The 26,209-nt window shown below is 34.2% G+C and overlaps 1 protein-coding gene across 3 annotated transcripts in view; it reads left to right on the forward strand.

Annotated features, from left to right (window-relative positions):
* The window catches only part of KIAA0586 (KIAA0586 ortholog), a 141,973-nt gene that overhangs the window by 25,279 nt on the left and 90,485 nt on the right, over positions 1–26,209 (forward strand). For all 3 annotated transcript variants that reach the window (XM_074235906.1, XM_074235908.1, XM_074235907.1), the window contains exons 7-13: positions 3,152–3,373; positions 7,023–7,182; positions 12,041–12,208; positions 14,440–14,560; positions 22,102–22,216; positions 23,544–23,764; positions 24,227–24,299. In XM_074235906.1, the coding sequence (XP_074092007.1) occupies positions 3,152–3,373; positions 7,023–7,182; positions 12,041–12,208; positions 14,440–14,560; positions 22,102–22,216; positions 23,544–23,764; positions 24,227–24,299 (1,080 nt within the window). The remainder of the gene's footprint in view (positions 1–3,151; positions 3,374–7,022; positions 7,183–12,040; positions 12,209–14,439; positions 14,561–22,101; positions 22,217–23,543; positions 23,765–24,226; positions 24,300–26,209) is intronic.

The raw sequence follows: 26,209 nt of genomic DNA on the forward strand, positions 1-26,209 counted from the left end.
TCTGCAGTGTCCCAAGTCCAAAAAATGTATGTCTCTCTGTCCTGAATTTATCACCTCTCTATCTAGAGGTAGGTAAGATGCCTCTCTCAAGAGGTAAGTAAGACCTAAGATGTAAGTCCTCTGGAGACATGGCTGTTTTTTGCACTAGTTCGAAGTTTTTCAAGGTGTTACTCTTAGGTTTAGGTTATTCAGGTAAAAATTATTCTCTTGTCTCTATTCACTTACTCTGCATCCATTTCTTGGTGTTCTTTAAGTCAGTCATTCAGCATACCTTTTAAGCTCAAATACTAAGAGAGAATGGAAATAATCTGTGTTTTCAGGAAGCTTAATTAACATTCTATCACAGAAAACAGCCCTTCTAACCCTTTTTCTCTATTTACAAAATTAATAAAAGACATAGTACCTGCAGTTAGAAAGACATATATTTTTGTCTCTTCTGATGTTCATGTCTTTAGTGAGAAGGATGTACTTGTTTTACCCCTTTACTTACTGAGAAACCTATTGTTTTTTCATTGCAAATTGTTTTTAGGTATGTACTTTTGATCATTAAAGAAGGGCCCTTTTGTGCTATTTTTATTAGGAGCTGTAACAAAACTAACTGCTTATTTTAAAGTTTTTTTTCTATGTAATTTGATAAATTGATATGGTTTTTTGTTTAAATGATGGACCAATTGTTTTCTTAGTGAAAACAGTTGCTAATTTTTTTCCTGATTCTTATATTTGTTACACAAATATAGATGGATTATAATGAACAGTTTTTTTGGGAAATGTACTGTAGTTTCTTTGCTAAAATTTTATTTAACATTTTTGTCATATTCATTTATGAAAGTGATCTGTGGTATTTTTTTCTCTGCTTTTCCTTCTTCATTTCCTGGAATCATACTCAGCTTAAGTATTTACTCCTGCATGAAGCCATTATTGATTCTTCTAGCAATTAACACTTTTCCCTCCACTTTTCTTTGTACATGTTCATATTAACTTAATCTGTATATGTGCTGTTTCCTGCAGCTGAGTGAGGACAAGGACAACTTTTTTGAGTGTTTGTATCCTTGGTGCATAGCACAGTTCTTAGCACATACTACATACTTAAAATTTTCTTTTGGTTTAAATTAGAATGAAGTTGTTCTCCTAAATTCCCCTTGAATTGTAATTGTTATTCAGTCATTTGTGATGTTGACTAAATTAAATCTCTTTTTTTAAAGCACAAATGTTCAACTCTTTCTTTCTCTATTCCAACTTTTTATTTTTCTCTTATATACATTATCTTCTTTCCACACAGTCATGATCCTGATTTGGGCCTTCATTGTTTCAAACTTGCACTAGTATGATCTCTGTGCCCTAAGTCTCTCCTCACTCCTGTTCATCCTAATCTCAATTGCTAAAATGGTCTTGCCACATTATAGGTCTGATTGTGTCATAATTAAGGAGCTTCAATGGCTTCTTTCTCTTAGATCCAAACTCAAACATAAAGTTTGGAATATACAGTCTTCTCTTTGGCTTTGTAGTCCAGCCTTTTCTTTCCTTTACATCCTTTTTACCCTTTACCCTTTTTACCTTTGATAGCCTTTCTGATCTGGTAGCACTAGCTCACACATTGTTCTTCATACTCTGCCCCCACCTCTGGACCAGAACACTTTGTCCCTTCACCTCTACCTCTTGGTCTTCCTGGCTTCCTTCATGGTTCAAGTCCCATCTTCTTCCTTTTCTGATGCTCAGTAGACATCTTCCACCACAAATGACAAAAAAGCCTAGTGCCTTGCTTCTGCGGGTGAGCTCCATTTACATTGTGGACCTTGTTGGTACGTGGTTGTTTGAATGTTGTCTCCCTCATTAAGATGTGAACCCTGGAGGGCTGGGACTGTGTTCTTGTCTTTTTTTCTTTGTATCTCCTGTGCCTAATTAGCACTGTACCTTGACTCTAGAACTTCTATTTGAGCTAAACTTTAAAGCAGACTAAGAATCTTATGAGATAGAGGCTAGGAACAAAGGTGAAGGGAATAAGCAATCATTCAGCATCTACTATGGGCCAGCACTATTATTTCATTCAATATCCATAATGACCTTGGGTGGCAGTTACAGTTATCCCCATTTTATATTTAAGGACCCTGAGACAGGGAGCAGGTAAATTACTTGCTCAGTCATACAGCCAGCAAATGTCTGAAGCTTGATTTAAACTTAGGGCTTCTTGACTCCTGGCAGAGTGCTCTGTCTACTGTGTTACTAGCAATGCAGACCAGGAATATATTCAACTGAAATATCTTTAAAGCCTCAGCACAGAACCTGACCCACAGTGAGAACCCTTGTAGAGATTGTAGGGTCGCCAGTGTCAAGACACTGGGATGGGAGAAGGACACCCCTTGTGTGAAGAGAAGGGAGCAATTTGTAAGGACAATGGAGAATCAGGAAGGGGGTCAAGTTAGGAAAGCTTTCAATGTCAAACTGTTTTCTTTGCATCTAAAGATAGTAGGGATCCCTAGGAGTTTTATGGGTGTCCCTTTGGCAGTTCTATGGAGCATGTATAAAGTAGAATGGCCAACCTTAGACTGGAGTGACCAGAGAGGAGCCTGCTGATGATTTAGGCAAGTGGTGTTGAGGACCTGAACTGAGGGGATGAAAAGGATGAGCTTTGCAGTGGCTCTCCTTCTCTGTCTTCTGATCTCCTGCTTCTCTTCCTTGAAGTTCACAACTTGGCTACCATGTTCTGAGAGACTTTCTGGATTCTCTCCCTCTCCTCACTCCATATGTCAGTTGCTAGTGTCTTCTCTCCTAAACTACCTTGTATTTAACTCCTTTGTATATATTTGTATTCATTAACCATTTGCTTTATTCTGTATATATTTTTATATACAATCTTGTCTCTAGCATTAGAATGTAAGCTCATTTTGAGGAGCCTAGCATAGTGCCTGTCACATAGTGGCTGCTTAATAAATAAATGCTTGTGGGTTGATAAATACTACTCTATTCTGTGCACAACTCTTGCCCTCAAAGAACTTCAGGTCTCTGTAGACTAAATATCTGACTAAATATATACATGACTAAATATATTGAAATCATGCAGATATTTGGACTTGATTTGTTGTTGATACATGGTAATCTGGTAATTTATCTTAACGCAAGAAATTCAGGTTTTGCTGTTTTTTTTTTTTTTTAGATACAGAGTGATTTGGAAGCAAAAGTTAATTCTGTATCAGAATTGCTCATGAAACTGCAGGAGAGAGATAAACAATTACAGCTTGTTGCAGAACAGCAGAAAAATTTGAAAATTCAACCTGAGAGATCTTGTTGTCAAGACCGTGAGAAACAGTTTGATGTGTTTATAGAACAACACCTTAGGCATCTGGAAAAAATACAGCAACAACAATTAGATATTCAGGTATTTTCATTTGAACTAGACTATATAGCTGTATTTTCTATTATCTTAAACTGATAGCCATTCTTAAAATCTTTAATGAGGTATGACATATAATCAGTTTAAATACTTAATTAAGATCTACTAATGAACAAAATATTAATATATAAAAAAATGAGATGATCTCTTTTGAGTTTACAAGAGCAGTGGTGGCCAGCACTGGCAAAATTTTTTTTTAGTTTTTTTTTTTTTGTAAGGCAAATGGGGTTAAGTGGCTTGTCCAAGGCCACACAGCTAGGTAATTATTAAGTGTCTGAGACTGGATTTGAACCCAGGTACTCCTGAATCCAGGGCCAGTGCTTTATCCACTATGCCATCTAGCTGCCCCGAACTGGCAAAAATTTTAACAATTTCTGTTTGCCTTTTTTATTGATGTGAACTGATTTCTTGTTAGACTGACTTTTTTTTTTCAAAAAATTGCAGGTTATTTTACCTTTCTTATAGGGGCTATGATGATATTAGGTATTAACTATTTAAACATTTTTTAAACTATTTACTATTTTAAAAATTCTAACAGGATTAAATTCAATTCCAGAAATATTTGTTCAGCACTTACTAAGCATAGCCATTGTACTGTGCTGAGGATATAGACAAAAACAAAACAGTCTCTGATCTTAAGGAGGTTACTTTTTTTGGGGGGTGGTGGGGTGGTGGAGGGGAGGATACAAAATGAACACACATAAATACAGTAAAAAGAAAATTGAGAAGAGAAAAAACATTAATACCTGACAGCTCCAGGTAAGCCTCACATAGGAGGTGGCAGCTAAGCTGAGCTTTTCTGGAAGACATGGATATTGAGAAATGAAGTTGAGTAGGAAGTACATGTCAGACTTGCACATTGCCCTGGGGCAATATCAAAGGTGGGAAATGGAGTGTCAAGTTCCAGAAAAACTGTTAATGAATTTGGCTAGAATGCTGAGCTCTTGAGGAGAAGTAGTATCAAATAAGGCCAGGTGAGAACCAGATTTTGTAAGGTAGGAAATGCCAACTTAGAGAATTTTTTTTTCATTCTGTAGGCAGTAGGGAACAATGAAGATTTTTTGAGCAGAGGAATCAAATGGTCAAAGTTGTGCCTCAAGAAAACTGTTTTGGCAGATGTGTGGAGGGTGAATGAGAAGCCAAGAAACGCCAAGCAGGGAGACCAATTAAACTAGTATTATAATCTAAGTGAGAGGTGGTGAGTGTCTGAATGAGATACTCAGATATATTCATGGGAATGAAATAAAGGGAATGAATGTAAGTTGTGATTAGAATCAACACAAATAACAGGGGAAGAGAGAGTTATATAGACTAGGAAGTGTCAGAAATGAGTCCAATATAACAAACTATGGCACAGCAACAGAAATAGGACACGTTATTTAGCAGAGGAGATGTTCAGGTTTTAAACTCGTTACATTTGAAAGGGTTGTGGAATATCCAGGAGGCAAGTGATGATTTGATTCTGAAGTTCAGGGGAAACACTAGACGTAGCTTAGGTAGCATCTGATTAGATATAGATGATAGTTAAGCTTCTGAGAACTCATGGAATCTTTTTTTTTTTTCCTCAAGGTAATGGAGTTAAGTGACTTGCCCATGGTCACACAGCTAGGTAATTATTTAAGTGTCTGAGGTTAGATTTGAACTCAGGTCCTTCTGACTCCAGGACCAGTGCTCTATGAACTGTGCCTCCTAGCTTCCCCCTAACTCATGGAATCTTTAAGGGAGAATTTCTAGACAATAAGAAGTCAAAACTTGGGTAATAACCACAACAAGAAGAAAGCAAAGGGGGATCATGAGTAGGGACAGAGCAAATGAATATTGAGAAGGAAATTAGAAATCAGCCAATCAGCAAGCATTTATTAAGGACCTACTATGTGCTAGGAAGAATGAAACAATTCTTATTCTCCAGGAACTTATATATATATATAAGAACATTGATAAGTATATAGAATAAGCATAAAATGAATAGATAGAAGTAAATACATGGTAGGAAGAGATCCAATGGAGAAAACCAAGAAGTAGCATACTGGTTTAGTTACAGAAATTTCAGCTTACTTTTCTATCATTTCTCTGTGTTTGGTGGTACCTGACTACTAAAGCCCTTCAGAATTGTTGTCAGGTGTTCTATGAGTGTGTTTCCCTAATTTTTATATGAAGGTTTTTCTGATGCCTTGTGCTGATAGTTTCTCCTCTCTCAAAATTAACTTTTATTTATTTTGCATATATTTATGTATGCACATAATGACTCCTTTGATAGAGTAGAATCTTCTCAAGGGCAGGAACTTTACATTTGTCTTCATATGTTCATTGCTTAGCAGGGTATTTGACACATCATAGATAGGTAATAAATGCTTGTTGATTGATTGTATGTGGGTCTACATACTCTAGATTCTGGATACAGACCATCAAACAGGGCTTAGCCTATATTTGCCTATCTGACCTTCAGAATCTTAGCCAAATCTCCCATTCTAACAAGATTGTGCCCAGATTCTGGCACTGGGTTTTGATAGTGAATAGAAATTATTTTCTAACTCGAAAATCTTATCACAATATTAGCAAAGTCTACATTAAAGTTATGGTTTATAGCAGTTATCTGTGTACTGTTAAGGCATACAGATAGTTCTGTGTCAGATGGGTATTTGGCTTGATCTGGAAGATAAGGATATTGAGTTGAGTGGGGGAGTGCATTTGAATCAAATGATTCAAATCAAAATGAAATGGGACACTTAAAGCATTTCACATCTAACAAGAAAGTATATTGATAATATTATGGAATGGATGACCAACAAGGATTTGATTTTAATTTTCTTGGGCAAAGCTTCTTTGCCTCAACTTTTGTCTTGGTATTTTATGTCATGCATGAAGAAAGAACTGACTCCTGTACTATACTTTTGTCCTTGAGTAATCAAGTAGCTTTGTCAGTGGCTTGAAGCAAATAAAACGTATTGCCTTTTGTGGTGGTGGTGGGGAAGCCCAACCTGTGTGGATTAATTGTTCCTCCAGAAATTACATCTCTTGGTAGAAAAGGGCCTTGTTTTTTCTAGGGGGACATTCCATCACAGACCACTACTAGATAACTCAGAGCTTGACCTGGGTACTGAAAATACTGGAAGAACAGCTTAGTAACAATAAAAGATAGGAAAGATAATGAGCAATAGAGGAGTCTCTTAAGGTGGGGCCTGGATAGGAAGTGCACCAGAGAACAGAAAAATCCAGACATTTCCTTTTCCTTTAGTAAAGACTAAGACTTGGATCTCAGTGACTAGGCTTATGTAGTGAATGAGACCAGATATTTTTAGCTCAGAGTGAGTCTTCTGGTCTTGAGGAGCAGAGCCTTACCAGGAACATCAGGGCCACATTATAGATGAGAATGCCTGGGGGCACAGTTACCAGTCCTCATTCTTGGTTAAAGTTAGCTATTGCTGGTATCCATCTCATATTTTATCTAACATATTAAAATGTTATTGAAATGTTTAATATCACTTATTGCTTAATTACTTTTTAGGAATGTACTTTCTAGGGGGGTTTGCCTGATTATAAGTTGGAAAGTGTCTATAATCTCAAAACAGAATTGCTCTCCACTGCAAAAGATGCATTTTTAAAAAGAAAGTCCCCAAACTATTTTGTCTTCTAGAGTCATTTAATTACTTCTGCATTCAACACTGGTAGAGTCCAGCCTATCAATGTGCTGCCTTCCAATCCAATAGAAAAATCATTTGTAAAATCAGAACTTCAACATCCTGCTGCCAGTAACCATTCTTCACATCACAGAAAAACAGAGCTTCCTAGTCAAGGTAAATAGTGATTAAATTAATTGAGTCACATGTGATAGATTCAGTTCTCACTCTTGATGGATATCATTTTCATTAAATTAATATTCTTGCTTTTTTTCTCCTGTTTTCTTGCCCTACTTTCCATATCCACAAATAACAAGTACAATATTGTGTTAATTATTCTAAATCTTTTTTTGCTGTTTCATAAAATTGTTGTCTTATCTTTTGTGTGCAATAGCAAGTATTGTCAAGCACTGTGTTATGTGTTGGAGAAAGAGGTATAAAAGATAAAACAATTTACTCTCCAGAAGCTATTAATACCCCTTTGATCAAAATAGAATATGTAAAGTTTGTGTAATTAAAACTGATAACTGGGGCGGCTAGGTGGCGCAGTGGATAAAAAGCACTGGCCCTGGAGTCAGGAGTACCTGGGTTCAAATCTGGACTCAGACACTTAATAATTACCTAGCTGTGTGGCCTTGGGCGAGCCACTTAACCCCATTTCTGCCTTGCAAAATCCTAAAAAACAACCCCTCCCCCAAAACCTGATAACTTCAGTAAATAAGTGAATCTGTAAGCTGATTTTATTATATACCTTTTTATCCTTTTGTGACTTATGTGCATGCTCCCCTCAGAAATCTTACATAAGGGATCTGTGCAGTGGGCTAGATATTGTCTCCTAGATTTTTTTACCTTTTGTAGATATTAGTGTAACAATCTGTTCATCCTTGTTGATAATATTATTTCTGACTCCATAAAGTTCCTCTTTGATGTCTCATTGTGAGAATTGGATTTTCAATGTCTAGCCCTGTGGAACTTAAATTTTGAAAGACTCTGCATAGGAATGTGCTAGATGTAGCCATTTTTTTTGCCTTTTAAAAAATTTATTTATTTATTTGTTTATTTATTTATTTATTCATTTATTTATTTAGGTTTTTGTAGGGCAAATGGGGTTAAGTGGCTCGCCCAAGGCCACACAGCTAGGTAATTATTAACTGTCTGAGACCAGATTTGAACCCAGGTACTCCTGACTCCAGGGCCGGTGCTTTATTCACTGCACCACCTAGCCCCCTATTTATTTGTTTACATATTACTAAAATAGTTGTGTTGTAAAGAAAACATAATCCCCCCTCCCCTCACAAATATAGAAAAAACTCATGAAAAATAAAGTGATAGAAAAAGAAAAAAATTGTACTTCAGTCTATGTTTGGATTCTATCAACTCTGTCTCTGAGACAGATTGCTTTCTTTATCATAAGTCCATCGGAGAAGTTGTTTCTGTATTTTTTTTGCCCCACAGTTGGTATTGCTAAATATATTTTCCTTCATCCATTCCTCCCTGCTACCATTTATTTTATTTTCTCTCTCGTTTTACTTTGTCCCTCATTAAAAGTGTGTTATGGGGCAGCCAAGTGGTGCAGAGGACAGAGCACTGGCCCTTGGGGCCAGGAGGACCAAAGCCTAAGTCCTGCCCCAGGCACCCAACAACCACCCACCCAAGTGGTCCCAGGCAGGCCACCCAACCCTACTACCTTGCAAAAAACAAGAAAAGCGTCTTGTATCTGACTACCCTCTCCCATGATCTTCCTTCTCCTCTATCACCTATATCATCTTCTCTCCCCTTGTGCCCTTTCTCCCATCCCCTTCCTCTTGAGTAAGATTGATTTCTATACCCTATTAAATGTGTATGTTGTTTCCTCTCCGAGCCATTTCCAATGAGAATGAAGACTCACTCATTCCCCCCTTCCCCCCTTCCACTTCATTACCCAAACTTTTTCTTGACTCTTTTATGTGTAATATCTTTAACACATTCTACCTCTCTTTTCCCTTTCTCTCAGTACATTCCTTTCTCTACCATTGACTCTGATAGAGCCAGTTATAACAGAAATTGGCTAGTGCTACAAATCAGGACTTGGTTTATTTTATTTATTTTTGTGGTTATTGTTGACTGTCTAGACTTAAGGAATTTACAGCAGAGGTGGCTAGGTGGTGCAGTGGATAGAGCACCGGCCCTGGAGTCAGGAGTACCTGGGTTCAAATGTGACCTCAGACACTTAATAAGCCGGGTGGCCTTGGGCCAGCCACTTAACCCCATTGCCTTAAAAAATCTAAAAAAAAAAAAAAAGAAATTGACAGCAATATAGATTAAATTTAAAAGTGTATGTATATACTTTCCACTTTCTTTCCTCTTCTCCCATATCCTTCCTTCTTCCCCCACACCCTGCAAAGACCAGACTATTAAATATTTACTAGTCATTATTGTAGTGCTATATAAAAATTGGTTGAGTAGTAGAAAGCTCAGGGAATGAAGCTATCATGAGACTGGAGGCTTGGTAACTCTAGAGAAAAATCAAATTAGAAATGAATCCTTGACCAACAGGATTTATTGACTTAAAAAACCCTAAATTACTATAATCTATATTTGCTATATTTTTATTTATTTTGTTGAAACATTTCTGATTAGCTTTTAATCTGTCTTGAGCCCCTGGGGAATTTTGTAGCCTGTTGAGGAGTTTGACATCTCTGTAGGGTGACAACAGTCACTATAGCTAACATTTAAATGGTGTTTTAAGGTTTTCAAAGTTTTTGTAGGCATCCATTGTTTAATTTGAACTTCATAAAACCCCTGACTTTATGATACCAGAAGAACTTCGGATAAGCCCATCTCTGTCTCAGACCAACTTAGTTGTTTAAAGATCAATCCAGAGAAGGTTCATTGCCAGTAGGTTTACTTTGACAGCTCATATAACAGAAAAAATTTTAAAACAGTCCTCATTTGTGTTGTTCCCCTTCTATTCTGCAGTAATATTGGTAGAATAGTAGAAAGGAATGCCAGGAACATCAGTTTTTAGACTTTCTATAATCATTAATTTGACCTTTGGTCAGTGATTTGACAAACTATGACAGCTATCTTGATATTACCATTTTAGGATAAATAAAATTAGAGGATTACAGGAATAGGTAAAATGAAAGGAAACTCATAGGTTCTTGTATAGGCAAACAAAGGAGTTAGTTTCATTACAGATAGTAGGAAATAAGTGCAAGAGAAAAATAAAAGTTGAATTTTAGCGATTAAATTGGTCAGAGGTTTGCGGATTGCTTACTCAAAAGTTTTATGCCTATATATTATCATATATGACAGTTGAACTTTCCTTTTGGACTCAGCATAACAATTACTATCATGCTAAATGAAGATATGAAGAAGGCAGCAATGCAAGTGAAGACAGAAAGAATAACTGAATCATTAGGTTTACAAGGAAGACAATCCAGTCTAGAGAGGAATCAGGAGAACATTTTATATAATAATGTTGAGAAGATAATTTTGAAAGATTTAAGAACTCTATCAGCATAAAATAACCAACCATGTTTCTACAGTTCTCCTGATGCTACCCATCTCCTGACAGAGAGGCAATGAATTTTAGGGTACAGATGAGGTGTAAATTTTTTAGACATAGCCAGTTTAGGATTGTGCTTTGTTTGAGTTATGCATATTTGATATGAAGATTTTGTTCCTTTTTTATTGGGGGAAAAAGAAGTTGGAGACAGAAAATGGATTTTTTTGTAAATTAAAAAAAGTTAAATTATAAGAATAAAGCAAAATGTCAATTTTCAGGACATTTAGATGCTGAAGGACTTTAAAAAGTCATAAAAAAAGGTAATTGAGAATGCAATAACTACTGATGTGTATATGGCTCCTTTTTTCTCTCTAAAATAAAATCTTTGAGAGTTATCTACATACATATTAGGGATTCTTGATGAAAATAGGAGAGGAACACCACACTCAGTTTGGATCAATGTACAACATGGAAACAATGTAAAGACTGACAAATTGCTTTCTGTGGGGGGTTGGGGGGAGGGAAGTAAGATAGGGAAAAATTGTAAAACTCAAAATAAATAAAATCTTTAATTAAACAAAAAAGTATATTTTAAATAATTTTTTTTCTTAAGTTCAGAATAAATAAATTAAAAAAAATAGGAGAGGAAAACAAGAAGTTTGTGAACAGGAATACATAATCTCAGAATTGGAAAGTACCTCCAAAGCCATTTAGTCCTTGTCAAACTTAAAAAGGAATCTCCTTGAGAATGTACTGACCAGTTGTTATTCAGCTTTTGCTTAAAGTTTTTTTTTTTTCCTTTTTCTTAAGGCTTCTTCAAAGTCTGCTTCACTTTAGATGATTCTAATGCTCAGGAGGTTTTGTCTTCTATCAGTGCTTTTATTGTTTTTAATTATAGCCTCTCAGACCAAGTGGAACAAATTTAATTTTTTTCACATGATTGTACTTCAGATACAAAAAGACCATTGAAGCCACTTCACCACATTATCTACACCTGAATTTTCTCTTTAGCTTATCAGTATTCAGGAAGACCTGAGTTCTAATCTTGCCTTAGACACTAACTAGATATGTGACCTTGGACAAATCACTTAGCCTCAGTTTCCTTATCTATAAAATAAAGGTAATAGAACTTACCTCATTGGGTTGTTGTAAGGATCAAATATCTGTAAAGTGGATTGTAAACCTTAAAGTATTATATAAATGCTAGCTGCTATTATTATTATTATTATTATTACTATTATTATTAATACCACCAACAAACTTGTTGATATCCAGATGAGGAAATGATTGCCTGGAGATTTTAAGGGACTTGTCAAAGTCAAAACCAAGTAATAAGCAACAGTGGTGGAATTTGAATCTTGTCTTCTGACTCTAAATGCAGTGTTCTTTTCATTATCGTACACCGTCTCTTTGGTTCTGCCAGCTTTGTTTTTTGTTTAATGGCTACAAACTTACATTTTGGTTTTGTTGCAAAAATATGTAAACAGAAACAATTTAAAAATGCAAAAATATTTTACTGCTAAGGATGCTTTTTTTGTATTTAAGCATATTTAAGACAAGTTGAAGATTTGGGATTTGATAACCAAAAATCTCCTCTTGAGACCCCAGCACCCCGAAGATTTGCTCCTGTACCTGTTTCTAAAGATGCTAAAATCTCTAAGAGTTCAAGACCTGGAGAAGAAAAGGAAAATTTGCAGATATTATCTTGCAGAGGTAATAGACTTGTAATAATCTGCCTTTGTTTTTTCTTTTATTTCTGTGCCAATGAAAATTAGTTGTAAACCATCTGCTAAAAATTCTCTATAGTAGTTTCTATTTATATTTCTGCATTCATCTTTATAAATTTGCAGTCTGTTGGTATAGCTTTTTTTTTTTTTTTTGGTTATTATTGATTTTATATCAATGGGAGACATTTTGCTCTGTGACTCCAGTTTTGGAATTGCCTACTTGTTCAATGAACATGTCTTTGTTACTAGGTTAATACTGTGCATTACAGATTTGGGATTGGTTTAGATTAGACCTTTATACAAAAGTAATTGGCTATAGAGATATAAGCACAAATAGATCTTATACACAAAGAACTTTATAAATATGTTTTCATGGTAAAACTTACTGTATGGATATGAATGAACACATAAAATTATTGTTGTAATTTTTTGATTTGACTTTCATATTGCTGTCATTCATGACAGGCATAGTAGAGTCAACATTGACTTTGTTGTCAGAAGATGAGTTCATATTCTGACTGTTTATTACCTATGGGGCATTTATAAAAATTGCAGGAGATGCATTAGATGACTCTAAGGTCCTTTCTAGCTCTGAATCAATGTCTCGTGGTTCCTATTCTCAAACAACTTACATTCTATTGTAGAGACAGCATACATATATGATATGTATGTATCATATATATATATATATATACATATACATACAGGATAAAAATGTGCATAATAAGTGTGAAATAAATGTAGAAAAGGTAGAGAGGGAAGGAAATAGTAGTTGGAAGGATCAAGAAAAGTTTTGCATAAAAGGGGATTTTGCTTTGAGTCTTGAAGAGAGGAATTCTGTCCAGGTGAAACTTTTTCAAAGTTGAGGTTCAAATGGTGAAGTTATAAACCCTAAAAATGAGTTTGGTGGACAGGAGGTAATTTAGAAGGGACAGTCTTAATTGGATCCAGATATAATAGAAAAGTTCTCAGGGTCACTTATCACTACCAGGCTTGGGTAGGGGGAATATTTTATTGGTACTAGAAATTGGGAGAGAAAGCTGCAAGCACTAAATGCTTGAAAAAAAATCCACCTGAGTTCGTTATGGGCATTTGGACCATTTATCATAAATGTTCCAATTTGGAGTCCTATCATTATAACTATAACAAAAAATGTAAGGATTACAGTTATTGGCATCATCTAAGAACCATATTGGTCCAATAATTCCTCAGAATTCCTCAGAGGTCACTTACAGAATTGATGTTGTTCTTTACAACTCTAAATATCCACAATGAAAAGTAAGATTTTGCAGAACTTTGAAATTGTCTCTAATAGAAACATTAGATTTTAACATAATTCTATATATGTGCAGAGTATGGTGAGACTGTTATCTCCTTTATTCTGGATGTTATTTTTCTGTTCATTTCACAAAGGTATTTTTGAGAATCCAAGCCATGATGCAGTTCAGCAACACCTGTTAGGTCTTTGTCGCATAATGCTGTCTAAGCTCATTTTGTACTTTTGTTTCAATCTCTGAGTGTAGGATTTTATATTCTTCCTTATTATACTTCATTAAATTGGAAATGTTTCTGCATAGTATAATTTTAAAATATTGGCGAATTTTGTGGTTAAATGAACAATGATGTTTTTCTTAAACTAATTTTTTGAGTATTAGTTTAGGTAGATATAAATGAAGTGTGTTTTTCCAAGGTAGTGAAAATATATATGATTGATAAACACTGAAGAATAATTCTATGATTTAAAAATGTTACATTATTGGAAAGACTTTTTATTTATAATTTAAATAAACTTAAACTTAAAAGTTATGTTATAATGAGACATTCCTAAATATTAAGATAATTATGTATTTTAGGAAGAGAAATAGTAGATAAGGTCATTTAAGAAAGAAATGGTATGAAGAGACTTGGAGTAACTATTTTGTAATACTGAGATCATGCTGGAGTTGGGAACCAAATCGTTTTAATTTAATAGCCAAACTCCTTGTTTTATAATTTTTTTTTGCCTTAGATTACTGATACATTTATATAGAATTTTGTTCATAAATGTATTCTGAAGAAATATTAATTCTTTTGCTAGTTTTGTTTAGTATTATTAAATATATTGTTGATTTTGTAGTTCAATTATATTTTTAGTTGTATAAACTTAAATTAGATTTAAAATTTTTATTAATTTTTAAAAAAAATTAATAATAGTATTTGAAACTTTTTCGTCCCTAGGAAGTGGAAGATTATTGGAGCAGATCTTAAATACTCAGGACACCCATGTAAAAGAGAGTGGGTCTTCAAAAGGAATATCAATAGCCACATCAAGAATGAAACAGGATCCTCTAAGAGACAGGTAAAATAAGAGAGAATGAAATAAAATATTTTTAGCTATTTATTAAAAAGGCAGAAAATATAAAGTTGAGGCATGAACATTTTTATAAATTTGAGAAATTACAATTCTGTAGCTTCTTATTGTGTTATGCTTAGATCATTATGTTTAGATAAGTAAATTGAGAAGTGGAAGTGCCTACTAATCCAACCTCTTCATTTTGTAGATAGTGTGGTGAAGTGACTTGCCTAAACCCATAGGTTACTAATTATTGGTAGGGTATGAGATATTAAAACTTATATTTGGCCCTGAATCCCAATCCAGAGTTTTTCTCTAAGTCCTACTTATTTGTTGTCTCATCTGTTGAATTCATTTTAACAAACATTTATTATGGACCCACAATGTGTCAAGCATTATACCTGATTCTGGTGATACAAAATCAGAAATAAAAACAGTCTCTTTTCTCAGAGAGGTTATATTCTGCTGGGAGAAATAATGTATACAGATAGGTTAATAAAAATTACATACAACTTAATTTCCAAATTGGAGGAAGGTAGAACAATGAGAAGGAATTAGGAAAAACTTTTGTTTTTTGAAATTCAATTTATAAACATTTATTTTTAATTTTTTTGGTTGGATAGCATTGTCCATATAAGACTTTTATTTTTATAGCCCAATTTTTATCATTTTTAATGCTGGCTTCAATTTTTTTCCAATTGATATTTTATTTTATTTTAACAATTACATGTAATGAAAATTTTCCAACATTTATCCACATACATATGCATATTTTTAAGTTATACAATTTCCTTCCACCCTCCCCCCGCCAGCGGCAAATAATCTGGCGAATATTGTATATAAACATTTGTGTTTAACATGTTTACAGATTAGTCATTTTCTGTATGAGGAATTAGGACTAAGGGAAAAGAGAGAAAACCATGAGATAAGAAAAGAAAAACGTAAGAAATTTTAAATAAGAGAAGTAGTGTTCATTCAGATTTTGTTGATATTTTTATTTTGTTTGTTCCTCTGGATGTGGATAGCATTACCCGTAACTGATCTCCCAGGGTTATCCTTAGTCTCTGAACTGTTGAGAGGGGCTGTATCCATCAAGGTTGGTCAACTCACAATGTTGTTGTTAATGTGTAGAATGTTCTAGGTTTGCTCCCTTCACTCAGCATCAGTTCTGGATTGCATTCCATGCTTCTCAAGAGGCTGACAATTCATGGTTTCTTATAGAACAATGGTACACCATAGCATTCATATACCATAACTTTTTCAGTCATTCCTCAATTCTTGGGCATCCCCTAATCTCGGTTCTTTGCCACTACAAAGAGTTGCTATGAATATTTTGGAATATGTGGGATTTTCCTCATTTTTTTTAATGATTTCTTCTTAATGTAGGCCTAGTATTGGTATAACTGGATCAAAAGGTATGATCAGTTTTATTACTCTTTGAGCATAGTTCCATATAGCTCTCCAGAATGGTTGGATAAATTCACAATTCCACCAACAATGTATTTGTATCCCAATCCTCCCACACCCTCTCCAACATTGATTGTTTTCCCTTTTTTGTCATCTTTGTCAATCTATTACATGTGAGGTGGTACCTCATAGTTTTAATTTGTATTTCTCTAATTAGTAATGATATGGAGAAATTTTTCATATGATTATATATAGCTTTAATCTCTTCATTTGAAAATTGCTTGTTCATATCCTCTCATCATTTATCAATTAGGGAATAACTTATAACCTCAACATTTTTAAAAATTTATTTATTTATTTTGAATTTTACAATTTTTCCCCCTAATTTCGCCCCCCCCCCCAGAAGGCAGTCTGTTAGTCTTTACGTTGTTTCCTTGGTGTACATTGATCTAAGCTGAATGTGATGAGAGAGAGATCATATCCTTAAGGAAAAAAAATAAAGTATAAGAGATAGCAAAATTATGTAACAAGATAACTTTTTTTTTTAAATTGAAGGTAACAAGGGGCAGCTAGGTGGTGCAGTGAATAGAGCACTGGCCTTGGAGTCAGGAGTACCTGGGTTCAAATCTGACCTCAGACACTTAATAATTACCTAGCTGTGTGGCCTTGGGCAAGCCACTTAGCCCCATTGCCTTGAAAAATTAAAAAAAAAACAGTTTAAATTGAAGGTAACAGTTTTTGGTCTTTGTTCAAAGTCCACAATTTTTTTTTTATTAAAGATATTATTTGAGTTTTACAATTTCCCCCCCCCCAGTCTTACTTCCCTCCCCCTACCCCCCCCCGAAAGCAATCTGTCAGTCTTTACTTTGTTTCCATGTTGTACATTGATCCAAATTGAGTGTGATAAGAGAGAAATCATTTCCTTAAGGAAGAGACAAGAAGTCTAAGAGGTAACAAGATCAGACAATAAGATATCTGTTTTTTTTCTAAATTAAAGGGAATAGTCCTTGAACTTTGTATCTTTATCTGGATACAGATGGCACTCTCCATTGCAGACAGTCCAAAATTTTTCCCCATTGTTGTACTGATGGAATGAGCGAGTCCTTCAAGGTTGAACATTACCCCCATGTAGCTGTTAGGGTATACAGTGTTTTTCTGGTTCTGCTTATCTCACTCAGCATCAGTTCATGCAAATCCCTCCAGACTTCCCTGAAATCCTCTCCTTCCTGGTTTCTAATAGAACAATAGTGTTTCATGACATACATATACCACAGTTTGCTAAGCCATTCCCCAGTTGAAGGACATTTACTTAATTTCCAATTCTTTGCCACCACAAACAGGGCTGCTATAAATATTTTTGTACAAGTAATGTTTTTACCCTTTTTCATCATCTCTTCAGGGTATAGACCCAGTAGTGGTATTGCTGGGTCCAAAGGGTATGCTCATTTTTGTTGCCATTTGGGCGTAGTTCCAAATTTCTCTTCAGAAAGGTTGGATGAGTTCACAGTTCCACTAACAGTGTAATAGTGTCCCAGATTTCCCACAACCCTTCCAACAATGATCCTTATCCTTTCTGGTCATATTGGCCAATCTGAGAGGTGTGAGGTGGTACCTCAGAGAAGCTTTAATTTGCATTTCTCTAATAATTAATGATTTAGAGCAATTTTTCATATGGCTATGGATTGCTTTGATCTCATTTGTAAATTGCCTTTGCATATCCTTTGACCATTTGTCAATTGGGGAATGGCTTTTTGTTTTAAAAATATGACTCAGTTCTCTGTATATTTTAGAAATGAGTCCTTTAGGGGCGGCTAGGTGGCGCAGTGGATAAAGTACTGGCCCTGGCGTCAGGAGTACCTGGGTTCAAATCCGATCTCAGACACTTAATAATTACCTAGCTGTGTGGCCTTGGGCAAGCCACTTTAACCCTATTGCCTAGAAAACGAAAAAAAAAGAAATGAGTCCTTTGTCAGAATTGTTAGTTGTAAAGATTGTTTCCCAATTTACTACATTTCTTTTGATCTTGGTTACAGTGGTTTTTATCTGTGCAAAAGCTTTTTAATTTAATGTAATCGAAATCATCTAGTTGGTTTTTGGTGATGTTCTCCACCTCTTCCTTAGTCATAAACTGCTCCCTTTTCCATAGATCTGACAGGTAAACTAGTCCTTGATCTTCTAATTTGCTTATAGTATTGTTTTTTATGTCTGAGTCCTGTAACCATTTGGATCTTATCTTGGTAAAGGGTGTGAGGTGTTGGTCTAATCTAAGTGTCTTCCATACTAACTTCCAATTTTCCCAGCAGTTTTTATCAAAGAGGGACTTTTTATCCCAATAACTGGATTCTTTGGGTTTATCAAACAGCAGATTACTGTAATCATCTCCTGCTTTTGCACCTAGTCTATTCCACATGTCCACCATTCTATTTCTTAGCCAATACCAGACAGTTTTAATGACTGATGCAAAGTCCAAATTTCTTTCTCTGGATACAAATAAACCTTATAAATTTGATTCAATTCTCGACACATTTTAGAAATGAGCCTTTAACAGAACCTGTAGCTGTGAAAAAAGGTTTCCCAGCTTTCTGTTTTCCTTCCAATCTTGGCAGCATTAGTTTTTTTTTTTTTTTAGGTTTTTGCAAGGCATATGGGGTTAAGTGGCTTGCTCAAGGCCACACAGCTAGGTAATTATTAAGTGTCTGAGATGGTATCTGAACCCAGGCATGCCTGACTCCAGGGCCTGTGCTTTATCCACTGCGCCACCTAGCCGCCTGTATTGTACATATTCTTAACCTTTTTTGTGTCATGAATCCTTTTGCTGTCTGATAAAACCTGTGTACGTACCCCTTCTCAAAATAATTTTTTAAATGAATACAATATAATACATACAATTGCAAAGGAAACAAAGTATGTTGAACTACCATTATTAATTTTTTTAAAAAATGGTCATAAACTCCAGTGTAAGAGCCTCTGTCAAAGAGTCCACAAGAAAGTTTTAGAATTTATTGAGTAAGATCGTATCTGTGATATAGATTGGAATGGGGAGAGGCTGAATGTAGAGGAGTCAGTGAGGAAGCTATCATAATAGAGATTAGTATTGTTTTAAGATACATTGTGGAAATTGAATCAGTAAGATTGTAGCTGATTGGATTTGACCATTCATTCATTCATTCATTCAGCAAAGATTTATTAAGTGTCTCCTGTGTACCAGGCACTGTGAAAAAGTGCTAAGGATGCAAAAAAGAAGCAAGAGAGTCCTTGCCCCCAAGGGCAATCTAATTGGGGAGATAATATCAATAGGTAAAATAGGAAATAATTAATAGAGGGGGTAGTACTGAAATTAAGAGGGGTTGGGGTAAGGCTTTCTCTAGAGGGTGATATTTTAGTTGGGCTCAAAAGAAACCAGGGAGGTCAGTAGTTCAACTGGAAGAGAAGAACTTTTCAGGAACTTGGAACCAAGAGTTGTAGGGTCTTGTTGCTAGCACTGCCTGAAGGCTAGTGTCATTGGTTTGAATAGTAGGTGTTGGGGAGTAACATATAAGAAGACTGGAAAGGTAGGAGGGAGAAAGGTTTTGAATCCCTTTGAATGCCAAATAGAGCATGTTGTATTTGCTTCTGGACCCAGCAGGAAACCTCTGGAGCTTCTTGAGTGGGATGTTAGGTGGCCTGTCCTGCATTTTAGGAAAATCACTTTAGTGACAGTGGAGAATGATGGAAATGGGGAGAAACTTGATGGAGGCAGAAAAACTGTCAAATATTTCAGAGGAAAAAAAAAAGAGGATGATTGAGAAAAGGATATTTATTATTCTTATCATTATTATTGTTTTCTTAAAATTAATTTTAGAATGGTAAGATCTGACTAGTAAGAAAGGGACTGAGTGACTTGAGTTAACAAACTTATCTAGGAGATTGACTGGCAAATGATGATACCTTAAGTGGAATTTCAAGATCAATGCAAAATTTTTTTTGCAGAGGAGTGATCTCTGGAAATTTTTGTCTATCAAAAGAGAAGGAGTCAGTGAATAACAAAATTAAAGATCAGAGCAAAATTGAAAGAGCAAAAACTTGGAAGAAGCAGCTTAGGATGGGACCTAGGGCAAAAGTAGAAGAATTGACATTGGCAAGGCTAGGGGCCAGCTTTTCCTGTTCTCATATAATAAATTTATGTATAATTTATATGGTTTATGTCCTCAAAAAAGTAGGATATCCTAGACTACAGTTTTCCAGCCTTATTTTGGATGTGGAACAGTGTCCAAAGTCATTGATGAAATATTTTGATGACCCCTCCATAAGTATGGATCTAGTGGGGAACCACAAAAATGAAAATGTCCTAGTAAGAAAGGAGACAAAACAGAAGAAATAAATTCTTTTCCTATTGAGAAGTTTTCTGAATATAGGAAAATTTTTTGATACTTCTGTTATTTGATATTTAGTATTTGAGGGATGAAAATGTCCCCAGCATGACATTTTCTTTCAGGAGTGATGTTTATATTTTGTAGATCATCAGGGTTCTAGGGAATATATATTTTTTAAAACTTTGTATATTTTCCTACAGTCATAAGAAATTATAATTATTGTTTTGTATTTTATAAAAGCTTTAAAATGTATTATAAAAATATGGGAAAAATAAAAAGAAATTAGTTTATTGCTGTGTTCATACTTGAAGTCTTTCCAGCTCATTTACTTGATAGGGTTTTCTCCCTAATGCTGTCACCTTGAAAATCTACACACCATGGTAAAGTATTCCAAGAGGACTTTGGTGTGGGGTTTGTAGGATATGTAGTATATTTTTTCAGCAGTGGAAAAAAAAGAAAATGTTCAGCATTTGTAAAAAATCTGATCATTTTATTAAAAGGTTTTCTCCTTTTGCTCTTTGAGCTTTCTTTTCTTTCATCTTTGCTTAGGCACCTTTATTCTACACAAAGAGGTAGAAAAATTTTACCTCTTTAAACAAGAGAATTGTTTCTAAATATTATCTTTGTGTTATCATGAATTAACTTCCTCATGTTAGAATCTGGAATCCATATTAGAACTTGAAGTTCTCATTGTTTTCCTGGAAGCCTAACTCTTTTTTACATGTTAAAAAAATAAATCCTGTTGATAATATTCATATTTATTTTTAAGTTCTTCATACATTAACACATAACTGTTTTAAAATTCCTTCCAATGATTTTCATGTGAAAAACAAATTTTCATATGCTTGAATATGAAAGATCTCTTGCTCTTATCACATTAAAGCCTTTGAGATGTTTGTGTTAGGTTTTTGTTTTATGTCAGCAGGTGCCTTTTAGGTGCAACATATTCTAGTTGCATTCATTTTATTGGACCAGTAAACATTATTGATTTGCATTTATTTAAAATAGACTTTTTAAAATGTAAAAATATTTTCTAACATATTGTTATTTTGTGTTTTTTGTTGATTAATATTATTGAATTTTTGTTGTATTAGGATATGCATCTATTTCATATTCATATGTGGATATTAAAAATTATTACTTATTCAATTGCTACAAAGAACTAAGATGTCATCATTTTATATTATCTGTACCCCTTATGAAAAACAATTGAATGAGAGCTTTGGTATTATAAGAGAAGGGGAGAAAATAGTTAATGGCCTAAAATCTCGATGTGAATCTTAAGTGGAAAGACTAGATGTTATAGTATATCCTTGACTTTAGTGATACTGAGTACTTTTTATTTTCACTTAAATATAATATTTGAGATATATATATATATAATTATGATTTATATTTTTCTATAATGTATTTATATAACATCAGACTGAAAAATACATTTTCTTTTTAAATGATATAAAATTTTTACTAGAGTGCAAATTTATTTCTAGAAATCTAGTATATTTTGATTGAGACTATATCAGGGTGATATATGATATGCTTAGAAATAGTGCCCATATGCATATGATCTGTATTTCATACATTTTTTTAAAGTTTTTGCTAGGCAATGGGGTTAAGTGGCTTGCCCAAGGCCACACAGCTAGGTAATTATTAAGTGTCTGAGTCCGGTTTTGAACTCAGGTACTCCTGACTCCAGGACTGGTGCTCTATCCACTGCGCCACCTAGCCATCCCCATACATTTTTTTCTTAAAATGAAAGGGTTTAGAAGATATTTTTTTCCCTTCCAGTGGTGTTGCTACGCTGAAGTCTAAATCGTATCCTTCTCATGAAGAGAGTGGAATAGCTGAAAAGACTATGCGGCAAAATGATGTCTTCTGTGATCCTACTCAAAGGAGGAGAGAGGTGAATGTCATATTTCGTGTACAAACACAAATTTGTTAATAAAATCATTATTAGTCCAGGTAAATAAGAAAATTTACAGGCTGAATTATGAGTCATGGTACTGAAAAGTTTTATTCATTTTTTTCTTAGTCTTCATCCTTTTGACCACAGTATAATTTGATTCTCTTGACCACCCTTTCCTCCTGAATACTTTCCTTGCTAACTTTTCTTGGAAATTGAGCTTCTTTCTCTTGTTTCTCTCCTTAACTGTCTGACTGTCCTTTGCTGGGTTCTTATCTGGGTTTCATTCACTTACCATGAATGCTTTTGACAGCTTCATCTTGGACCTTTTTCTCTTTTTGTTCTTCATTTTCTCACTTGGTGATCTTGTTGTCTCCCACATGTTCAGTGACATGAATGCAAATGATTCCTGTGTCAGAATATTCAGTTGTGTAGCCTCTCTCGGAGCTCATTATCAAATGTCTTTTGGGCATCTTGAACTAGATTTCTTGTAGGTATCTCCAACTTTGAATACCCAAAATGAAACTCATTATCTTTTTCCCCACCCGAAATCATTCTGTCTTTGAAATTGCTGTATTACTGTTGAAGATACTATCATCTTCAGAGATGTTGAGGGGAAAAAAAGAGAATTTTTTGTTGAGCAATCATCTGACTGTCATTCAAATAAGAGATAAAACAGAAAGAAATGTTTAATGAAATTTATAACTATTGTGAAGCTACCTGGATTTTACCCAGAGTCGAAATAAAAGGATTCCTTTTAATTATTTATATAATCCTCTCATGGCTTCTGTGTATGAATAACACATAGTTCTGCTTGTCTTAAGCTTTGTAATCCTGCAGGACTTCCTTCTTATGACCTCCCACTCATTATTTGGCCTAACAATCCACACAGGAGAAAACAAAATAAAAATAGCTGTTGATTAGAATATAATAACAATTACATGCATTAGCCAGTTGTTATACGGGTAAACTGTGAAATAGACTTAGATAGACTTGATTTAGAAGAACAGTAATCAGAATTCTAGAGGTCTGGTGGTGAAGAAAACTGTCTATCTTCTGACAGTGATGGACTGAGAATGCAGAAGGAGGTATACATTTTTAGTTATGACCAAAATTAGAAGTTATTTTGACTGACTGCATATTTATTACAAGGAATTTTTCCTTATCATGATGAAAGGGGAGGTTTTTCTTTTTTCAGTAAAGGGGAAGGAGAGGACATAAGAGTTCATTAATTGAAAAAAACAAAGAAAATATAAATAAATGTTCACAAGGTTTTTTTGTATTTGGTCAGCAAGCATTATTCATGTACTCATTTTTTTAATTGTAGCCAGAAGAGTCTTTGAGCACTTTTAAAGCTGATGATCTTTCACAGAGTCCAGTCCATTATAAGTCAACCAAAACAGCAAGATCTATTTTGAAAGATGCTGAAAAAATTTTAAGAGGAGTGCAAAATAATAAAAAAGTTCTTGAAGAAAACCTTGAAGCTATTATTCATGCGAAAGATGGAGCTGCTATGTACTCCTTTATTAATGCTCTGGCTACTAACAGGTAATAAAGTGGTTGGTACACTATTACTCTGTATCTCTTAGGTTCTCAATGAATTTATCAGTTCTTCAAACTTTGTTACATTTTCAGACATTTGAATTATTTACCTTTGTTAATCTTTAATGGTCAGAGGAGGGTTCCTAGTCCCTAATTAAGATGTGAAGTTTATAGAAGAAATGAAATTAGTAGTTTGCAAATGAATATGCTATTTTATTAATTCTACTGAAGAAGCCAGAATGTGTTTTTGTTTTTCCATCAGTAAGTTACTTTATCTTTGTTATATGCTTGCTCATCTATTTGTATGTTTATAATTATATTTTTCTTCATACATTTTGGAAAGGAAGATTAATGGCATCACTTTGCTTTTATAGATGAGATCACTAGACAGAAAATAGATAAACATTTATAGAAAGATATATTATTTTATTCTGGATCTGTTATGAAAATTATTTTTCTTTCCTTTAGAGACATGTTAGAGAAATTTCGAATTAGAAAAGCAGTGGATGAATGGATTAAAATAATCACTGAAGAGATTCAGGTATGATTAGGAAAAGCTATGAGGAACTTTTTTTTTTAAAAGAATGGAATTGACCTCAAGCTCATAAACACATTTATTTTGTAATTTGTATTTGTTAGGGATACTAATAACATCACATTATCCCTCTCATTACTTTATTTCTAATAGCAACAAGTCTACTTTGCAATTGTAGTTGTCCTTTTATTTGGAACATTTTATAATGGTTTCATAATGAAAAGTAATTGAATAACTAAGTATTTAAACAGTAAGTATGAAAACAAGTATTCAAAAACAAAAAGAACTTCAAAAACTGATCTCTTTTAACCTTGTTTTAGGAAAATATATTTATGATTCCATTATGAAATATTTAAAACTGAGACAATGTTGTATTATTAAAGCTCCAATCATACCAGGAACTCAATATGACAAATTAGATAATATTTCTGAGTTTTAGTTTCCAGTTGTGATTAAATTAAATAATCTCCAAATTTCCTTTTAATCCAAAAATTTTATGAATTCTCAAATGTATCTTAATATTTATGATGAAACTTGAATGTATTCTCTTGGTGGCAGTTGATAATCTTTCTAGTCACCATTTGTTCTAAATCTTTTCTTCTCTCTTCTCTTCATATCCTACTTATTTCCCCACTGCCTACCATTATAACAGATCATATAGTTGCCTTTTCAATGGCAGGTTTAAGTTTATTCATCAGGAATGCCTTCATGTGTCCTCTACATTCTTTTTTTTTTTAGGTTTTTTTTTTTAAGGTTTTTTTGCGAGGCAAATTGGGGTTATGTGGTTTGCCCAAGGCCACACAGCTAGGTAATTATTAAGTGTCTGAGGCCAGATTTGAACTCAGGTACTCCTGACTCCAGGGCCAGTGCTCTATCCACTGCACCACCTAGCTGCCCCTGTCCTCTACATTCTTAAAAACTTCTCAAGATTAGCATCTATTTCCTTCTTCTCTCTGCTTACTAAGACTAAATCATTTATCCCTACTTTTGATCCTCTCCTATATCCTCCAGGATCTTGTCCCAAATTATGGTCCTTAATAAATGATTATTAATTTATTGTATTTCTCTCTTATTTATCTTTAATCTCTATCATTCCTTTGGCTTCTTCCCTTTCACTTATAAACACGTTCAGTTTTCCTTGCTAATAAAAAGGTTTTTCTTTGGCCTTTTTATTCCATTTCTCTCTTTTTATAGTCAAACTTCTGGAAAAAAAATTGCCTATACTCAGTACTTTTAGTTTTTCACCACTTACTTTCTTCTTTAATCCTATAAATCTGATTTATGTCTCAGGACTGAAACTGCTCTCCCAGATGTTACCATTGATCTTATAATTGAAATTCTATGACCTTTTCTAGTCTTTATCCTCCTTGGCTACTTTGCAACATACAAAATTATTCATCGCTCTTCATTAAGATGATCTACCATTTCTTTGCTTGAAAGAGATCATAATAATTGTGTTAACCTAAATCCTTGACTTCTTATTCTTTATCTCTTTTGCTTCACCTTTTCTCTGAGCTTTGTCTTTGTGTCTCCAGCTAACTATAGAACATTATCAGCTGGTCTACCACAACCTGTGTCCAAAATTGAGCATATTTTGCCCCCATATATGTTCTTTCTGATTTCACTGTTTCTATCAATATTTCTTCAGTTGACCTAGTTAGCTCTCATATTAGAAACTAGGATGTTATCTTTGGCACTTTCCTCTATCTTACCCTTCATATACAAATGGATAGATATCATATCTTGCTGATTCTGCCTTCTTAAATTGCATAAATCCATGTATTCTCCGTTCGTATTGCCACCATCTCAGTACATAACACATTTTCATCTGCTTTGTCTATCACTGTTACCTCTCTTTTCCAATTACATGCCATGGCAGTTTTTCAACATTCATCCATTTGCAAATTTGTAAGTTC

This window comes from Macrotis lagotis, chromosome 4 (assembly GCF_037893015.1).
Source record: "Macrotis lagotis isolate mMagLag1 chromosome 4, bilby.v1.9.chrom.fasta, whole genome shotgun sequence".
NCBI lineage: Eukaryota > Metazoa > Chordata > Mammalia > Peramelemorphia > Peramelidae > Macrotis > Macrotis lagotis.